We start from the raw sequence: 18,657 nt of genomic DNA on the forward strand, positions 1-18,657 counted from the left end.
GAAACAGTGGGCTGCCAAGGCAGTTGTGCATATCCTTAATCCCTGATGGACCCGTCATGCCCCACCGGGGGTTACCAGAGCCCAACGGCCTTAGAGAAACCGATAAGGCTCTCTGGTCTGAAGGACTTAAAGTCGCTCGGTACACTGAAAGTGTTACCCAAGTATTTGAACCTGGCGCGCGTGAGTGCTGGGCACTCCCCGACTACATGGTCAACGGTTTCATCCTCCTCACATCACCATCCGCATTCCGGGTTGTCCGCAATACCGATAGTATGGAGATGGCTTCTTAAGTGCCAGTGACCGGTTAAAAGACCTGTCACTAGCCGAATTTCGCGTCTTTTAAGGCCTAGTAGATTTTTGGTGAGACAGGCAGAGGGCCCACCTTTGTGCGCTTTGGCCTGTCTCATAACAGGGGACTCAGTCCATCTTCGGTGGGTCCACTTGTCCAGCAGAACCTTCATTAACGCGACCGCAACGCATTTGGCGATACCAACTATGGGTTCCGGCCCCATCGGCACATTCGCGGATCCCAGTCTGGCAAGAAAGTCCGCTTCCTCCTTACCTGCATGGCCAGGTATCCAGACGAGCTGGACCCTGTATCCAACCTGTACCAGTTTTTTCAGGACTTTTATGCACTCTACTACAAGCTTGGAGCTTACCTTTGCGGCCTTAATGGCAGCTCTGCTGTCCGAGCATATTGATACGACTGTATTGCGGTGTCCGCACCTTAGGATTTTCTGTCCGCATTTTAATACAGCGAATACTTCGGCCTAGACAGTGGCGTGCTCCCCCAGCGAGTATGCCCTACTGGTATGTGGAATCCCACCAATAAGCCCTGATCCAGCTCTGTTATTCATTCTGGAGCCATCTGTGTACCAGATGGTCCCCCTTTTTAGCAAATCAGCTCTGTTGGAATGCTGCCACTCCTTTCTGCCTGCAATGTGCGTCACGAATCCCTCGCAGTCCACAGTCACTGGAGCCATGCAGTCACTGCCCATCAGAAGGAGAGGACATTCCCGTATGGCCCGTGAAATTTTTGCGTGATCGGTCTCGCCAGCACGTAGTTCGCCGAGGACGTATAGCCTGTACGCAGTCCTCATTGCCTCGAATTGCACAACGAGGTCCAGAGGCGGAAGGCTCAGCAGAGTCTCAAGCGCTCTAGTTGGCGCCGTCCGCATGGAACCCGATATGCTGAGACATGCAAAACGTTGGACTCTGTCCAGTTGAGCACGAATTTTCGCTTTCTCCGTACATGGCCACTAAACGATAGCCCCGTATGTGAGAAGAGGTCTCACAATGCGCGAGTAGATCCAGTGGAGGATCTTAGGAGACAGACCCCAGGTATTGCCGAAAGCCCGCCTGCAGGCCCATAGCGTGCAGGTGGCCTTCTTCATTCTGGTGTCTGCATGATCGTGCCAGGAGAGTTTGGGATCCAACTTGATTCCCAGAAATCGAACTGTCCTGGAGTAATGCAGCTGCACGCCACCTAGAGATATAACAGGGGGCGTGCCAAAGTTACGTTTTGTCTTATTTGTTCAGCACCTTGCTGAATGCGGTCCAACAACTTTTTCCTTGTATTTGAAACTTGCGCATAGACCTAATCTTTCATGTACCCCCATAAATAAAAACCAAGGGGATTGTAATCGGGTGATCTAGGTGGCCAGGCAACAGGAGCACTTCGACCAATCCATCTTCTTTTTTTTTTTTTTTTTTTTTTTTTTGAGAGGTTTAGGAAATCTGTATGCAGACCCCCCAGGCATTGGTGTTCGGTCGCCCGGGGGAGTGTAGGGATAGGGTGGCCAATCACGGCTTAGCCCCGACCCACTAAAACCCTTTCCTCTGTTTATCCCTGATCCATCTGGAACCGCGCAAGCATTACTTCAGATGGGGAAGAGTTTTATCTAGCCTTCCGTTTCTCTCTCTTCAGTATTCTTTTGGTGTAATATTTCATACAACATGTTATTTATTTGGTCCCATTTTTCTTCTCTTTCTAGCATTTCGGTGATAATATTTTCTGCAGTAAGTCTTTTCCTGAGATTGTTGTACACTGCGTCTCTCTCCTCTCTCCATCTGGGACAGTAGAAACCGTGTGTTCGGCTGTATCTTTTTCGCCACAGTATAGGCATTCGTCATCATCTGTTTTTCCTATCATTCTCGTAAAAACCCTGAAGCTTCCATGGCCGGTTAGAAATTGCGTCATATAAAAATTTACCTCTCCATGCTTCCGGTTTATCTATGGTTCTATCAGGGGTATTAGTCTTTTGGTCCATCTGCATGCTTCAGTATCGTTGTCATTCCATTTGTCTTGCCATTTTTGAAGTGTTTGTTCTCTAGCTTCTCTCTTCTGTTTTCTTTCATTCTTATTGGTGTTAAATAAGGCGTTTTTTTCTTCCACCAGCAGCTCTATAGGATGTTGGTCTGCTATTATTAGTAAGGCTTCTGTTGGAGCAGTTCGATAGGCACTGGAAATCCGTACCGCGCCTTGCCTCTGTACTCTTCTAAGGATTTCTCTATTTTTTTAATATTTCATGGCATCGCTGAAGGTATCAGCTGCGTACAGCATTATAGAGTTAGCAACGCTAGCTATAGGACTTTTCGGTTGCTGGGTCGAGGGCCTCCTATATTTGGCATGAATTTGCTTAAGGCCATGGACGTTTGACTTGCCCTGGAAGCTATCTTCTCGATATGTGTTCCAAAACTCAGTTTCCGATCTATCCATACTCCAAGGTATTTGACCGCATGTTTTGATACCATTTTTGCGTTGCAAATGTTAAATGAGGCTTCGATTTTTCGCTTCTTCTTTGTCACTTTACGAGTTCTGTTTTCTCTGTTGCAAGCTCCAATTTGTTTTTTCTTAGCCATTCATTAATGGCTGTGAGCGCTACGTCTATTTTTGCTTGGATTTCCTCTAGGTCTCGTCCTGTGATTACCGCAGCGATATCGTCAGCATAACCCACTAAAGTGACTCCTTCTGGAACGGGTAGCTCGAGTAGACCATCATATATTATGTTCCAAAGGGTGGGTCCCAGAACGGATCCCTGAGGGACACCGCAAGTCATCTCTATTTCCCTCGTCTGTTCTTCGGCTTCAAGTATAATTGTTCTGTTAGTGAAATAGCTCTTGATTAGTTGGATTAGGTAGGGTGACAGCTTTCGACTTCTGAGTTCATTCACGACTTTGTCCCACGGTGCCGACCCAAAAGCATTTTTGATGTCCAGCGTTATTAGTGCTCCGATTTTTCGATGTCTATAGCTCTTTTTTGGATTCCTAGTTTGAGTGTCTCTATAACTGTTTTTATTGCATCTGATGTAGATCTCTGTTCAGAATCCGTATTGGCGCTCTGAAAGGGTTTTTTGTAGGTTTAGGTCTGTGCAGATTCTATTAAGAATTAAGTGCTCCAGTAGTTTTCCAAAGGTGTTTAGAAGGCAAATATGTCTGTACTTTGTTTGGTCCGCAGGGTTTTTCTTTGGTTTTTCAATGAGTACTAATTTCGCGATTTTCCATTTTTCTGGAAATACTTTCTCTTGAAGGATGTTATTTATTGCTGGTTGGAAGGCTTCTGGTTTGCTACTTAAAACTTTTTGGAGAATTTCGCTTGGGATACCATCAATTCCTGGTGCCTTTTTTGTTTTTAATTTCTTAGAGGCATTTATGATTTCTTCCAGTGTCACTTCTGGTATGATGTTTTCTGTTGGATAGTCTTCTGGTTCCCATACTATTTGGTCATGTACCGGAAATAGTTCCCTGGCTGCCGTTTGTGTCTGAGCCATGGATAGTGCTTGGCTTGTATTTCTGAGTTTTAGCTTCCTTGTGGCGATTTTGTAACCTTCCCCCCAGGGGTTGTTATTTATTTCCTCACAGACGTTTTTCCAGCAGGTTCGTTTGGCTGTGCTAATTGCTTTCTTTAGTTCTTTTTTAGCTTCTTGATATTCGAGGATTAGCGATTCATTTCTTGAATCTGCCCGTCTATTTGTCCTGGTAAGAAGTCTTCTGGATCTTAAGCAGCTTCTTCTTAGCTCAGCAATTTCTTCACTCCACCAGTATGCTGGTTTCCTGTGCATCGGATGCCTTTTCTTGGATGGCATTGAGTTGTTGCATATACTAGTTAGCGTATCGCAGATATCTTGTGAGGTTATTATTGGCCCATCTTTACCAATGTTCTATTGACTGGGCAAGTTTTCTTTCATCTAGTCTCTTAAGATTCCAGCTTTTTGAAAGTTTTTTGTTGGGATTATAGGCGGGTTTATGGTTTTTGGCTATCTCAATTAAGATATACCTGTGATCACTTAACGTTTCTGTATCCAGGACTTTCCAATTTTTAATAGAAGTGCAGATTCTTCCCCTTGTTATCGTAAGGTCGATGATAGACTTTGCTTCACCTCTTGCAAATGTCGGTTCCGTCCCTAAGTCCAGAAGAGTTAAGTCTCTTGCAGCCATCCAGTCGCAGAGAATGCTGCCCCGATGGTCTGTCTTTGGCATGCCCCATTCTGCGGCTTTGGCATTAAAATCTCCTGTTAGAACAATGTCTTCTGAGATATCGTCCATGGCAAGGCCTATGTTGTCTAGAATATTCTGGAATTCTTCGTCTGATTTGCTCGGTGCAATATAGCAACTGAAAAGACAAAAGAAAGATTTGGCAAGATTACCCATACGTAATGGTTACCTTTGCCTTCGACCAATCCATCTTGGATAATTGGCTGTAACCCAGTTTCGGACAGCAATTCCGAAATGCAATGGAGCCCCATCCATTTGGAACCACATGTGTAGACGAATATTCAGTAGGACATCCTCCAAAGATCCTTGCAGTTCTGCCATCAGCAACTGAAGGTAACTGTCCGCGCTCAACCTCGCAGGAAGCAGAACAATCAACAAATCATTAAAACCCAAGCAGCCCAAACGTTAACAGAAAATTCATGTTGAAAATTACAAGGACGTACAGATTTTGGATTTTCTGATTCCCACCCATGCAGGCTTCTCACATTTGTAATACCACGCCTTGTAAATGCCGCTTCATCTGTCCACAGGACTGTTCTGCAGAAATGAAAATTAATTTAACGGGACTGTCTTAATATCCAGTTAAAATAAACTAGACGAGGATAGTGATCTTCTTCAAGCAAACCTTGTACCTTACAATAATAATACGCATGTAAGCCTTCTTGTTTTAAAATTTGCCAAAGTCATTCGCGGAACTCGTATTTAATACCCGTTGATCCAAGTCTGCTGGCAGTTTTTATTTTTAGTATTACCCTCTAGTAACATTCATGGGCGAGTAACTTTGAAACAAATAAAAATGGACCTACAAGTTTTGCGTTTTTTTAATTTAAAATAAGGATTGGTTTACGCCCCTAAAATTTGAACATAACGTTACAGGACACCTTGTATATATGTTACGGGTAAAGTTAGAATAACGGTTAAACTGCACAATACCCAGAAAACAGTCCGAAATAATATTGAAATTACACATATTTCGGATTTTACCCGGGTAAACCGCGTTCTATCCGCTTTTGCGTCGGTAAAGTTGGATGTAGGAATTATTATTGCATCATCTTTCACCACGTTCAGTTCAGTTCTAAAATGGCAACCGAAGAGAGTGGACGTGCGCGTTTAGCACAGCGTTTTTATGAAGTTTTTAACGAGTTGGTGTCTACGAAAAGTGCAAATAGTTTTTATTTTAATAATGAACAATACCAAGAAATGTTAGAATCAGTCAAGTTGGCAAAAAACTCTAAAACTAAGACTACGCTACAATATCGGCGGTTAAAGAGGTTTGACATATGTTCTGTTAGAGGCGTTGAAAAGCTTATTGCTCGTGTATCGTCAGGTGAATCTAGCATTAAATATTAGGTTACAAACGACGAAATGTTTGACATTTTGCTATAGGACATGGCGGTAAGCACCGTATGGAAAGCGAATGTAAAAAAAAGTACAAGAATATAACTCAAGCCAAAAAAGGACTTGTGGTTAAACCAATGGTTTTTTCGGAGATGAACAGTCGTTGTCAAGTGGATCTAATTGACATGCAATCCCATCCGGATAGAGAATACAAATTTATTATGGTGTATCAGGACCACTTAACTAAGTTTGTTCAAATACGTACATTAACGTCGAAAAGGGCTGAGGAAGTAGCTAAGAGCCTGGTAGAAATATTTTGTATTTTCGGCGCCCCATCTATACTACAATCGGACAACGACCGGGAGTTCGCCAACCATGTCATTGAAGAGTTATATTATACGATATGGAGTGGCCTTAAAATAGTCCATGGGAAACCACGTCACAGTCAGTCACAAGGCAGCGTGGAAAGAGCAAATCAAGATATACAGAACATGCTTATGACGTGGATGGACGATGAAAACTGCACACGATGATCAGAAGGTCTAAGATTTGTTCAGTTAATGAAAAATAGGGCATACCATGATGGGATAAAACAAGCTCCTTATGCCGCCATGTTTGGGCATGATATTAAAGTCGGCCTATCCACATCAGCTTTTCCAAAAGAAGCTATTGAAAATCTACGAACCGAAGAAGAGCTCGAGAAAGTGGTAAGGGAATTTGGTTTAGGTGAACAGCCTCAACAAGAAATAAATATAAACCAGTCTATGGATAGTGACCCAGAACCAGACAATTTGCAAGAAGATATTACTGAAGGTGGAAATACAATATGAATATACAATATGGAAAATGGCAACAATAATTATCGAGAAAACGCTAGTAATACAGAAACTTCAGAAAATCAGAGCAAGTGTGTAGAGTGTGACAATTTAAATACATCAGGGAATATAAGGTGTGAACTTTGCTTGTACCAAAGGAATATACAGTCAAACAGACTAGACGCAAAAAGAAATTTAGAAAATCAAGCAAAGAAGATGAAAGCTTTATCTAATTCAAAGTTTCCCCTATGCTCTGTTGGAGATACAGTAAGCGTAAAAATTCCAGACGTTGATCGAGGAAGGGGTGATGATTTTAGAAACATTCTCACGACAGTTATCGAGAAAACTGACGACGGTTTGTATAAGCTAGCGAACAAGAGAGGAACTATCGAAGAAATGTTTTCCAGGAACCAATTTTCTGTGTGCAGTGAGAAGCTTATTGAGATGGAAAGTGTATCACCGGAAAAGAAAAATTTAAGACAACTTGCAAACGAACAGTCACTTTTAGGAGGTCAAGGTTATAAACGATGCAACTGTAAAACTAAATGCATGACCAATAAATGTAAAGCTATTGGAAATCTTTGTAACTCGAAATGTCACAGCAGCTTGTCTTGTTTGAACAAATAGATTATATTATCTTTTACTTTGTTAGGATACAGTTTTAGTGTAACCTTTGATTTGTAAAATCTGTTTTTTTAATTAAATAAATTTCTCCAAATATTTATGGCGTTATTTTTTAACATTAACCACGCCAAGGCGGATAGAACGCGGTTTACCCGGGTAAAGCCCGAAACGTGTACAATTTTATTAATATTTTGGACTTTACCCATGTTTTCTGGGTATTGTGCAGTGTGCAGTTTAACCGGGTAAACCTAAGTTTAACCGTTATTCTAACTTTACCCGTAACATATACATACATGTATAATACGAATTTTATTATCGTTGCTACGTATCTAACGCCATAAAAAATGCGACAAGTTCAGACGGTTGCCGACAACATCGGCGGACGAGTTTGTAATATCATAGTTAGCATAATTTAGTGAAGAATTTCTAGTAATTTTTTTTTGTGAAACTTAAGGAGGGAAAAAATAAAATTATTGTTCAGAGTAAATATAATGTATTTAAAACAAACACTAACATAATAATAATTCTTAAACCTAAACATATAATGTGTCTCAACATTCTCTCTTTAAATCATTTTGTGTGAAAATGATTGAAAACGAAATGTGTGACACAGTGTAGTTTTCTTAATAACGAAACGGTTAAAGTGCAAGATTCCCTTAAAGCGACCCAATTAACAACATTAACGTAATATTTTTAATAGTTTCTATATCCCATACTGTCAAAACAACAGTTTACTGGGTTTTAAACCAGAAAAAGAGCTGTAGCTTCAATAAAGGGCTATAGGTTTAACCATCAATATTTTATAACCCTCACATCATTAACCTGTAAAATAGGAATCAAAGTTATCCCAATTCAAGGCTGTATGTGAGTAATCGTAAATTTATGAGAGCACATTTTCTAATAATCACCAGGAATATTTCAACCCAAACGTTAAGAATCATACGGTATTTCCATTAAAGAGACCCTAAACCATTCGAAAATAGGATCAGCAACGGTCGTTAGCTTAGTCACACATGAACATGCTAAATTGATTTACACTGCGTTATTCTTTTCAAACAATGGGTAGGAATGTGCTTTCTGGGTACTTAAAAAACATAGAGCAGTCATACAGGCTGTACCAATAATAATGTGTAATTATGATGGAACCCCTTGTGCATCAGGAATATTTGAATCCAACTCAAACGTTAAGAATCATACGGTGTTTCTATCGAAAAGACCCTAAATAATGGGAATAGAGGATCGAAAAAGATGTGATGCAAACTTAGTCAAACATGCTAGTTTTCGATTACACCGTATTTCTTTTAAGATAATGAGTAAGAATGTGCTGTCTGTATACTTAAGAAACACAAAGCAGAGCAACATAGGGTGTCCCAATAAAGTGTGTTTCATCCAAAAAATTCACCGGAACGATTATGATGCCTAGGAATATTTGAACCCAAACGGTACAATTCCGGATCGGAAACGATCGTACAGTTACGATGTAAATATAAACATGCTAGGTTGGTTTACACTGTAATACTTTTAAAACAGTGACTACAAAATGTGCTCTCTGTACGGAACATACAGGTACATAAGTACCAATAATGTGTGCTCCAATTATGATGGAAACCATTGTGCATCAGAAATATTCGAACTCAAAGGTAAAGAATCATACGGTATTTCCATTGACCTAAAACTTCCAAGGCCCTAATTAATAAGAATATAGGTCGTAAATATGTGATGCAAACATAAAAATGCCGGGTTGATTTACACCGTCATTCTTTTCAACCAATGGGTAGGAATGTGTTCTCTGTACATGTAAGAAACACAAAACAGACGTACAAGGTGTCCTAATAAAGTGTGCTCCATCAACAAATTCACCGGAACGATTGCGATGGAAACCCCCCCGATGCTGCCTATTTTAAAATTATTTTTTTTGGATGAAGATTTTATGCTCCGATTGCGCCTTACCGGAGAAGCAACCGACCATCTCCATCCGGTTTGCTACTGTATTATAATAATAGTAATAATAAAATTAACATTAAAGTATATTATATAGTTAAAAACTGACTTTTGTGCCTGTTTGTTTTTTAGTATTTGTTACGGGTGGAAGAGGCCACAGAAGAGTCCGATTCGTTGCCGCTTTTATTACCACCACCGGCGTTATTATTTTTCCTTTTGTTGCTTCTGCGGTTAATGCCGCCCCTGTTGCCTAAAAAATAAAGAAACTTTAACATTATTAACTGTCTGAAATAGGTTAAGGTAATAGAAAGTAATAATTAGGTTGCTTTTGAACTAGTTTGTATGCGCCTTCGTCAAATCATATAAAAAAAGTAAGTTTGCATAATTTAAAGGTTTAAACGAGTGTTTTGGGCGGTTGAGAAGCTCAATGTGTTCAACTGCCTAGCATAAGTAGATTATGTTTTTTTTTTCCAGGCATTTGAATCATAGTTAATTTTTTTTTAACACATTCTCAGATTTAAAAAATATGATTTTTTTTATGTGGTTCAGGCGCAAAAAAGTAATTTGGTCTTAATTCAAAAAAATCATCCATAATTCACAATGATACTAATTGTTTCAGTTATCTGAGTTAGACTTGTTTCGCCTTAAGGGCATTATCAGACATTTTGCCTGAAGGTACCAGAGATACATTTTAATTTAATATCGGAAAAAACATTGTTAGTAACTCATATACAAAGTTAAAATTATTGCCAATTATGACACCATCAATGAAATTATCAAGATGTAAACCTTGCAAGTTTTTTATGAAGTTTTAGATAACAATGTTATCAATCATATCCCTGAAATTAAGATCTACAAGAGAAAATACCCTTTATGGGTATCTTAAGCACACAACCAGCCTAATGCACTATACCTAATTTGACTAGAGCCACATAAAATGTGCAAACTGTACCGTAGATAAGCCGGTTACGACAACTTCTCAAATTTACCGAAAACAGTAAAAGTTAATATACGCAATGATTATAAGGAGTTTATTTACAAATCATTTGATTTTTTAAAATTTTGGTCATTTTTTCACAACAATTTGGTTTTCATATATATTTATTATGGATGTCACCAGTAATACCGTTTCTTTAAATATGAATGTTTTAATAATTCTGCTAGTCATCATAAGTGTTTCTTGTGTTATTATCCGGTAAGTGTTTTGCTTTTTGATAAAGAAACCAATTGTCATAGACCAAAATATCTTCAATTGCCAGGAAGGAACATAATGTCACTTATTTCTACAGATTGAACATGTTTTTCTCCTAAGATCCTCAGTTTCAACTAGGATTATGTTAAAAATTAACTTGACTTACTATGATGGCACTCAGAAATGCGTTTAGTTGCTTGGAAAACAAACAGAATTTAGTTATTCCAAACAGTTGAATCCACTTACTTTGGAGTTAATATTTTTATTCTGTATTTTGTAATATCCCACGTTAACGTTGCCCTTTCAAACGTAGAATTAACGTTTTACTGTGATTAACCCATTAATACCTAGCATCCCTTATAAGGGACCAGCAAATTCCTTGCGATAAAAAAAGTGGGGATACATCGAGCACTTAGAGTTGTAAAGCGTATTTAGCAGACTTGATTCGACGTGTCAGGTGTTTTTGTTTTCTATTTCTCGCGAAATTATTTATATGTTATTGAAAATGGATCCCTCCATGTACTCTACTAGGGGTCAAGGGTAAGTTTTATTTTATGTATGTGTAAATAAACATGTTCCGCATCGATTACTAATTGAATCTTTATAAATAATGTTAGAAGAAAATAGTAAAGGTCATCGAACCCCTGATTTTGTAACCGCGTGTAAAATACGTTACTACATATATGTTGTGTCCCTTATAAGGGACGCTAAGCGCTATGTCTCCTTTATTGCAGATTGACCTTAGCTCAACTAATGGACTGTTTAGAGGAGGATGACTACTTGCCGGAACCTAACATCTATATTTTACCTTCAGATGATGGAAATGAGACCGTTGATAGCGACGAATCTGACGACGAGCATGCAGCGAATATAAATCACCTACCTCGCGGAATCCTATCTCAGGAATGTGAAATAACTCTGACGATTCTGACCCTGAAGTTTTACTGCCCATATCTGTCCTTCAGAAAAACCTAAAAGGCAATAACAATACAAAGCAACAAACAGAGTACGCGTACCAAAAATCAAGATGGCGGGAGCCTGATCCTGATATTGGCCGAGTAAATAATAGTGACTTTGTAATTGTCTGTAGCCCTAGTGAAGCCTCACAGGATGCAAAAAATGCAAATACTCCGGTTGATTTTTTCAAATTGTTTTTCCATGAAGAACTTTTGACGTTGATTATTCCGGAAAGTAATAGGTATGCACGGCAGAAAAATGTAGAACTAAATTTTACTCTGGACGAACTGCATGTGGTACTAGGAGCGTTTCTTTTATCGGGATATGGAAAATATCCAAACGAGTCGAGTGAAGAAGATATCCCAAAAATATTACAAAACTGTTTTGAACTCTAGTTCACTTTAATGACAATTCAAAATTACCCCAAGACGACAGACTTTATAAATTGAGACCCTTGACAGATCATCTAAACGTGAATTTTAGAACCCACAATAGCTTTGATGAGCATTTATCCATTGGCGAGAGCATGGTGCCATATTATGGAAAACATTATGCCAAGCAATACATTCGGAGTAAGCCCATAAGATTTGGCTACAAAAATTGGGCTATTTGTTCGAGTAGCCGATACATGTATGGTTTTGAGATTTATACCGGAAAAAATTAAAACAAAGAAAAAGAAAAGAAATTTGATTTGGGTGGATATGTAATACTATCTTTACTAGAGCAAGTCGAATTACCTTCAGGTAAGGGTTATAAAATTGTTATGGATAATTACTTTACAGGCCTTCCTCTCTTTGACTATTTATCGAAAAACAATTATTGCGCCACAGGCACAATAAGAGATAATCGTTTAGAGAAATCAGCAAAGGGGAAGCTATAAGTATTATCGAAATGACACCAGCATGCTCGTACAATGGAAAGATAATAAAGTTGTTTCTGTTGCATCCAATTTTGAAATCACTGAAGTAACTAACACACTTCGTTGGGACAGGGTCGCCCGATCTAAGAAGACCGTTCCTCAGCCGAAAATAGTAGCCAACTATAATAAATATATGGGTGGTGTGGACAAATTAGATGGTCTTGTTGCGGCTCATAGATCAAGATTTCGACAAAGGAAATGGTATTGGCCACTAGTCTTATATTTATTAGATGTATCTGTTGTGAATGCTTGGTTACTTATGCGAAAATTGAAAACAAATCATCCTGACTCTGTCAGTTTATTGGCGTTTCGACGATACATATAATTAAATTTTTTGAAAAGTTTTGGTACTAAACCCCTGCAAGGAACAACCATGATAACTAAAATATATTGTAATTATATACAAAACATAATAAACATGTTATCTTACTTTAATTATTTTTTTTCCTTTTGCCCAGCGTTCCTCTAAAGGGACGCCCTAAAACAAAGGCTCTAGTGAATTAATACTTAAAAAAACATTTTTTTTATGTTTATTAGACCCATAATAAGGTATTTTTTCTAACTATAATTTAAAAATAAAACAAAAACTAACTTTGGGCACTAATGGGTTAAACTAAATGTGATTCTTGAAATTTTATTTATTTATTCCGGGCATTTGAAGACCAAAATGCGCCTAAATGCCTGTAAACATGGCTTAGTCCAGGTTTATGTTCACGCATTAAGTGTGAGGTATAATTTCATTTAATTGTCAATATGATTTATGATGCGTTTAAGTGTGTTAATTTTTTTAAGCCTATCTACATTTTTAAGATTCACTTTTTTTGTTAATGCATAAAATGTTGATCCATGTTTTACGAAGTTTGATTGCTGTATGGTAAATCAACGGTTAAAAGATGTGATGTGGTATATTAAATGTATTAAAAGAAACTAAAAATTAGCATTAAAAACATAAAAATAGATTTATTAGAATATATATTTAAACAGTATGTCACTGATAAGAAAACATCGCCAAAATAAACAAAAAAATTATTTGGAAATACTTGCAGACATATTTATCAACAATTTCTATGCTTGAAATAAATTAAAAACAGTATAAATAAAAATGTTAAGAAATACTCAGAAAGTTAAAAAAGAATTAAAGAAATACAAATAGACAGAAAAATATATTACAAGATACAATTTACGATATACATAATAATATAATAGTATATAATAATATACACTCACCGGCACAACATTCCGCCACCCTGAAATATTGGTCAAGTTTGATGTTTTATAAATTTTTTATTTTTTATCAGATTCCCACGATTTTGCCATCAGTTTTCAGATACATTTGTTGTGATTTTTTAAAATCATTTGGTAAAGTAGCATTTTTCGATTAGGCTATATTATACAGGAGTAAAACAAACTGTTGTTTTTTCTCGAAATTTCAAAAGACCCTGTAGGAAAATTAAGGTGGATAATTCTGTTTACATACTGTTCCTTGTAATCTTTGATGTATTCTAAACATTTCGATTTTTGATTCATTCCATTATCTCATTTCTGCTGCGAGCTGCAAATTTTTTATTAAAACGCTGATTTGAAGCGTATTTTTATTAGGAGAAACAAAGACTAGGTATATCATAAAGTTAATTAAAAAAAAACAATTTTAATAGCGTGTATTTCCTCCTCTTGCAGCAATAACAGCTTGCAGTCTTCGCGGCATCGAATGTATAAGGTTCCTTATTCTTTCTTGAGGAATAGCCTCATATTCTTCGATCAGTGCTAGTCGTAAGTCTTACAAGGTTTGTGGTTGTACAGGACAACGACGAACGGCCCTTTTAAGTTGATCCCAAAGATGTTCTGTTGGGTTGAGATCCGGGCTACATGCGGGCCAATCCAATCTTCGGAGTCCAACTTCATCCAGATATTCGCTCACTACATGTGCAACGTGAGGTCTAGCATTATCATGCATTAATGTAAATTGGTTCCCAATGAATGGAGCAAATGGGACAACTTCTTGAAGGATTTCCTCAATGTAACGGTGGGCGGTTAGAACTCCATTTTCAATAAATACAAGATTGGTGCGTGCTTCGGTAGAAATACCCGCCCAAATCATGACTGAACCGCCACGATATGAGATTTGTTCTGAAATGGTGCAGTCAGCACATCTTTCATTTCTACGTCTGTATACCCGCTCACGACCATCCGGCGTCCTTAAACAAACGCTGGATTCATCTGTGAATGTACGTTTGCCCACTGTTCTAGAGTCCACTCAAAATGCGATCTTGCAAACCTCAGTCGGTTTGGTCGATGCCGAGGATGTAATTGTGGACATCTTGCTGGCCTTTGTGAATAAAGTCCAGCTTCTACTAATCTTCTACGTATCGTTCTTTCACTTACACTTACTCCATGAACTATTCGCAAGTCATTTTTTAGACACACAGCAGTAGATCTTCGATCTCTTAAAGAACTAATGGTGACAAAGTGATCATCAGCTGCAGTGGTCATTCTCCTTCTGCCAGAGCCTTGTCGTCTAGTAAAAATTCCCGTCTGTAAATACCTATTCCAGGCATCTCGAACTGTAGACCGCGGAAATCTCAGAGTACGGGCGACATAAAACTTTTGCTACGGCCATCCTCTATTAGCGCAACAATTCTACCCACGTCTGCTGGAGTTAATACGATATTGACACACAACAAAATATAATAGTGACACTATCAAATTTATGTCACATTATGTGCGTCCTTAGCAAACGTCGATAATTTTTAACCGAAAACTTGACATTAATTATTTAAAAATAAGCTTCTAATCAGCGGTTTAATAAAAAATTTGCTCGCAGCAGAAATGAGATAATGGAATGAATCAAAAATCGAAATGTTTAGAATACATCAAAGATTACAAGGAATAGTATGTAAACAGAATTATCCACCTTAATTTTCCTACAGGGTCTTTTGAAATTACGAGAAAAAACAACAGTTTGTTTTACTCCTGTATAATATAGCCTAATCGAAAAATGCTACTTTACAAAATGATTTTAAAAAATCACAACAAATTTGTCTAAAAACTGATGGCAAAATCGTGAGAATCTGATAAAAAATAAAAAATTTATAAAACATCAAACTTGGCCAATATTTCAGGGTGGCGGAATTTTGTGCCGGCGAGTATATATAACGTATTAACGTTCTCTGAGAAAGTTGCATTACTATATTCTTAATCAACGGCTAAATTATATGATGTGGTTTAATAACTTTATTAAAAAAAAATTAAACTGATATTTGGGGCCTAGGCAAAACCAGTGCATCTCTAGGTTTAAGGAAATATATGTTCAACAGCCTGGAATAAATAACCTATGTTTCTTTTCTAGGCAGTTAAACATATTTATGGTCCACAACTGTCCGAAATAAGTAAATAAATTCCTTTTCGGGGCAGTTGAAATCCTATTTCAATCCCAAACTGATTGCCCGGCACCTTACATAATTGACATTGGGTTTTTGGGTTAAGGCTTCAGAAGAATAAAAAAAAAATTTTTTTTACTCACCTCTATTGTTATTTTGACGTCCGCGCTGATTGTCATGATTATTAAAGTTCTTTTGGTAGTGGTTATTTCCTCTTCCCCTGTTTGCACCTGAATGCTGATACGGTCCATGATCGTACCTAAAAAAAAAAACATGAAAAAATAAATCTTTCCAGGTTCTTTTTTTCCGCTATTGACCACTCATACCTTGGCGGATGTTCTTGATAGGGTGGATAGGCATCTCTTGGAGCATACGGATCTCTAGGATAACCATCCCTTGGAGGATAATCCGTCCTTGGTGGATAAGGATCTCTGGGGTAAGGATCCCTTGGAGGATAAGGATCTCTTGGAGGATAAGGATCTCTTGGAGGATAAGGATCTCTTGGAGGATAAGGATCTCTTGAAGGATAAGGATCCCTTGGAGGATAAGGATCCCTTGGAGAATAAGGATCCCTTGGAGGATAAGGATCTCGTGGATATGCATCTCTTGGAGGATAATCTGCCCTTGGAGGGTATTCCCGGGAAGACGAAGGATAATCGTTCCTAAAAACCAACTTTATGGCAAACGTACAGAAGGATTTAAGCAGAAGGTACCTTTGGTGGTCCCTGGGGTATTCCGCGGGTTGCGCTGGCAAGGTCCCGTTTACTTGTAGCGTAGTGTCCGCTTTAGATCCTCCTAAAATTCCCCACATTTGATAGTTTAAGAACATTACTCATAAATTAAATATTGCTGAGGAAACATTGTATATTTTAGAGTTCAATGCTGAAGTGGAGATCCATAAAATGTGATTTTGTGCAAATATAAAATGGTCTTTTTGTAAATGCTATACAAACGATTTATATTTTACAGGAATTGGAATCACGTTTCTTGTCCCAGTTTTTCGCTTTAAGACCATAATCTATTAAAAAATTGGTTTATTTATTAGTCATTTATTGGTTTCTTTCTCGAAAATTGGGTGCTTTTTTAGAATATATATTGTTATAATTATTAAATTTATATATTTATGCCTAAGCAAAACACCCTTGACAAGTGGACGGACTAATTCTAAGAACCAATAAATAAGAGTATTTTTGTTTGTAGATATCATATTACAGTGATATCCCGTTGAGCCTTTTGAATAGGCATGGTAGGTAGTTTTTTAGTCAGTCAAGAAAAGACCGTGAAAGTAACTTAAAGCTAAGATTCTGTTTTGTACCAATTTAAATAAATATAGTTTTAATTAACCTACCGGATGTTTTTCTTACATAGCAGCGGTGGGATATTTAAAACCATTGTGCGCCGGGACATTTTGATAGGAAAATGAGGAAATCTAAGTCTAGTGAGTTAAGTGCGAAAGTTAGAAGCAAGAAAAGTAAAAAGAAAACCGATTACCCGGTTTCGCCGTGTCGTGCCCGAAAAGCGTCGAAACGAAAACGTAATGTTTCTACGAGCAGTGACAGTTCCTCCGGTTCAAATCGATCGATCTTGTCTAAGTCGAGGGACTCACGATATGTATCGAAACGAAAATTCGATGCAATTAAAGACGAACTGATTCATTTACGGCGTCAAACAACAATTCGGGCAGGAGATGAGCTATTAGTTCCGATATTTGATCCGAGTCGTGATGAAATTAATGTGGAAAAGTGGATTATGTGGCGAAAAAATACCAGTGGGATGATACAATCATAAGAATCATCTCTGGACGTTTAAGGGGTAACGCTAGACAGTGGTATGACGAGAATATCAAATACGATTCGTCTTGGAAGAAAATGAAGTTAACGCTAAACAAGCAGTTCTGTAAGTTTGTTCCATTTTCAAATTTATTAAGGAAAGCGGCAAATTATGAGGCCAGGTCAAAAGTTAAGTGATTATTGTTTTCGAAACTGTCGAAATTAAGAGCCCTAAATTTGGAAATTCCTTACGTTTATCTGATTGACGCTGTCATAGGTCAAGTGAAGGATGAAAATATCGCTCGCATCATTAGAGCCGCACGACATGACGACGTGAATATTTTATATGCTTATCTAAATATATTGGGTGATATACCCCGTGGTAGTATCAGAGGTGCTAATTTAATCTAGAATGTAGATATTGTAAAAGATTAAGGTCTTATGAAAAATGAATGCCCATTTAAAAACGCCGAAATTCAGATTGTTGAAATTCAAGTTGAGCAGTTAATGTGGTTGCGCACTTTAAACAGACTGCACGTATAAATGGGCGAAAGGTCAAGTGCCTAATAGACTCAGGTAGTTCAAACACCATTGTTAAGTATTCGGTGGCCAAAAGAATGGATCTTTTTATTAAGGATTTAAAAAGTACAACTTTGAACAGCTTTATGGGTACATCTGTAAATAGTAAGTTATTCTGTGAAATTTATATTACTATACAGGGTGTTTCAGCACCAGTAAGCGCTGCTTATTAGTGGATCGAGACTTCATTAAGCAAGACCGCCAATTATGATAAAACGGAAGAATCAATTATTGTCGTTTTAGAATTTAACTGCACCTGAGAAATGCTTTATAAACTTAATCGATATTTATGATAGTTCTTTAATCGATCGATATTTTTTTAATTCGTTTGGATAAATTATCGTCGGAATTTAAAGAACAATGTTTTAATCTATTAAGCACATTTTTCGATTGTATATCATCCTCGATAAAAAATGTAGGGAAAACTAATACTGTTGAAATGGAAATTAAGTGTACATCTGACACACCAGTTGTTCGATATCCACATCGATATAGATGCCTGATATAGAAAGAAAAATTGTACGAGGTATTATTGAGGAACTACTTGAAAATGATATTACTCGGGAATCTTCCCTATGCAAGCCCCATTACGTTAATTAAGAAAAAGGATGGTTCGGCCAGAATGTGCGTGGATCACCGTCAACTTAATGCA

The 18,657-nt window shown here is 37.7% G+C and overlaps 1 protein-coding gene across 1 annotated transcript in view; it reads right to left on the bottom strand.

Annotated features, from left to right (window-relative positions):
• Positions 1-7,741: 7,741 nt before the first annotated feature.
• The window catches only part of LOC126747008 (uncharacterized), a 57,791-nt gene continuing 46,875 nt past the window's right edge, over positions 7,742-18,657 (bottom strand). Inside the window, exons 11-14 of the mRNA XM_050455476.1 lie at positions 16,371-16,452; positions 15,984-16,319; positions 15,801-15,916; positions 7,742-9,462 (exon numbers count right to left, since the gene is read on the bottom strand). Coding sequence (XP_050311433.1) covers positions 9,341-9,462; positions 15,801-15,916; positions 15,984-16,319; positions 16,371-16,452 — 656 coding nt within the window. The 3' untranslated portion in view covers positions 7,742-9,340. The remainder of the gene's footprint in view (positions 9,463-15,800; positions 15,917-15,983; positions 16,320-16,370; positions 16,453-18,657) is intronic.

This window comes from Anthonomus grandis, chromosome 18 (assembly GCF_022605725.1).
Source record: "Anthonomus grandis grandis chromosome 18, icAntGran1.3, whole genome shotgun sequence".
Taxonomy (NCBI): Eukaryota; Metazoa; Arthropoda; class Insecta; order Coleoptera; family Curculionidae; genus Anthonomus; species Anthonomus grandis.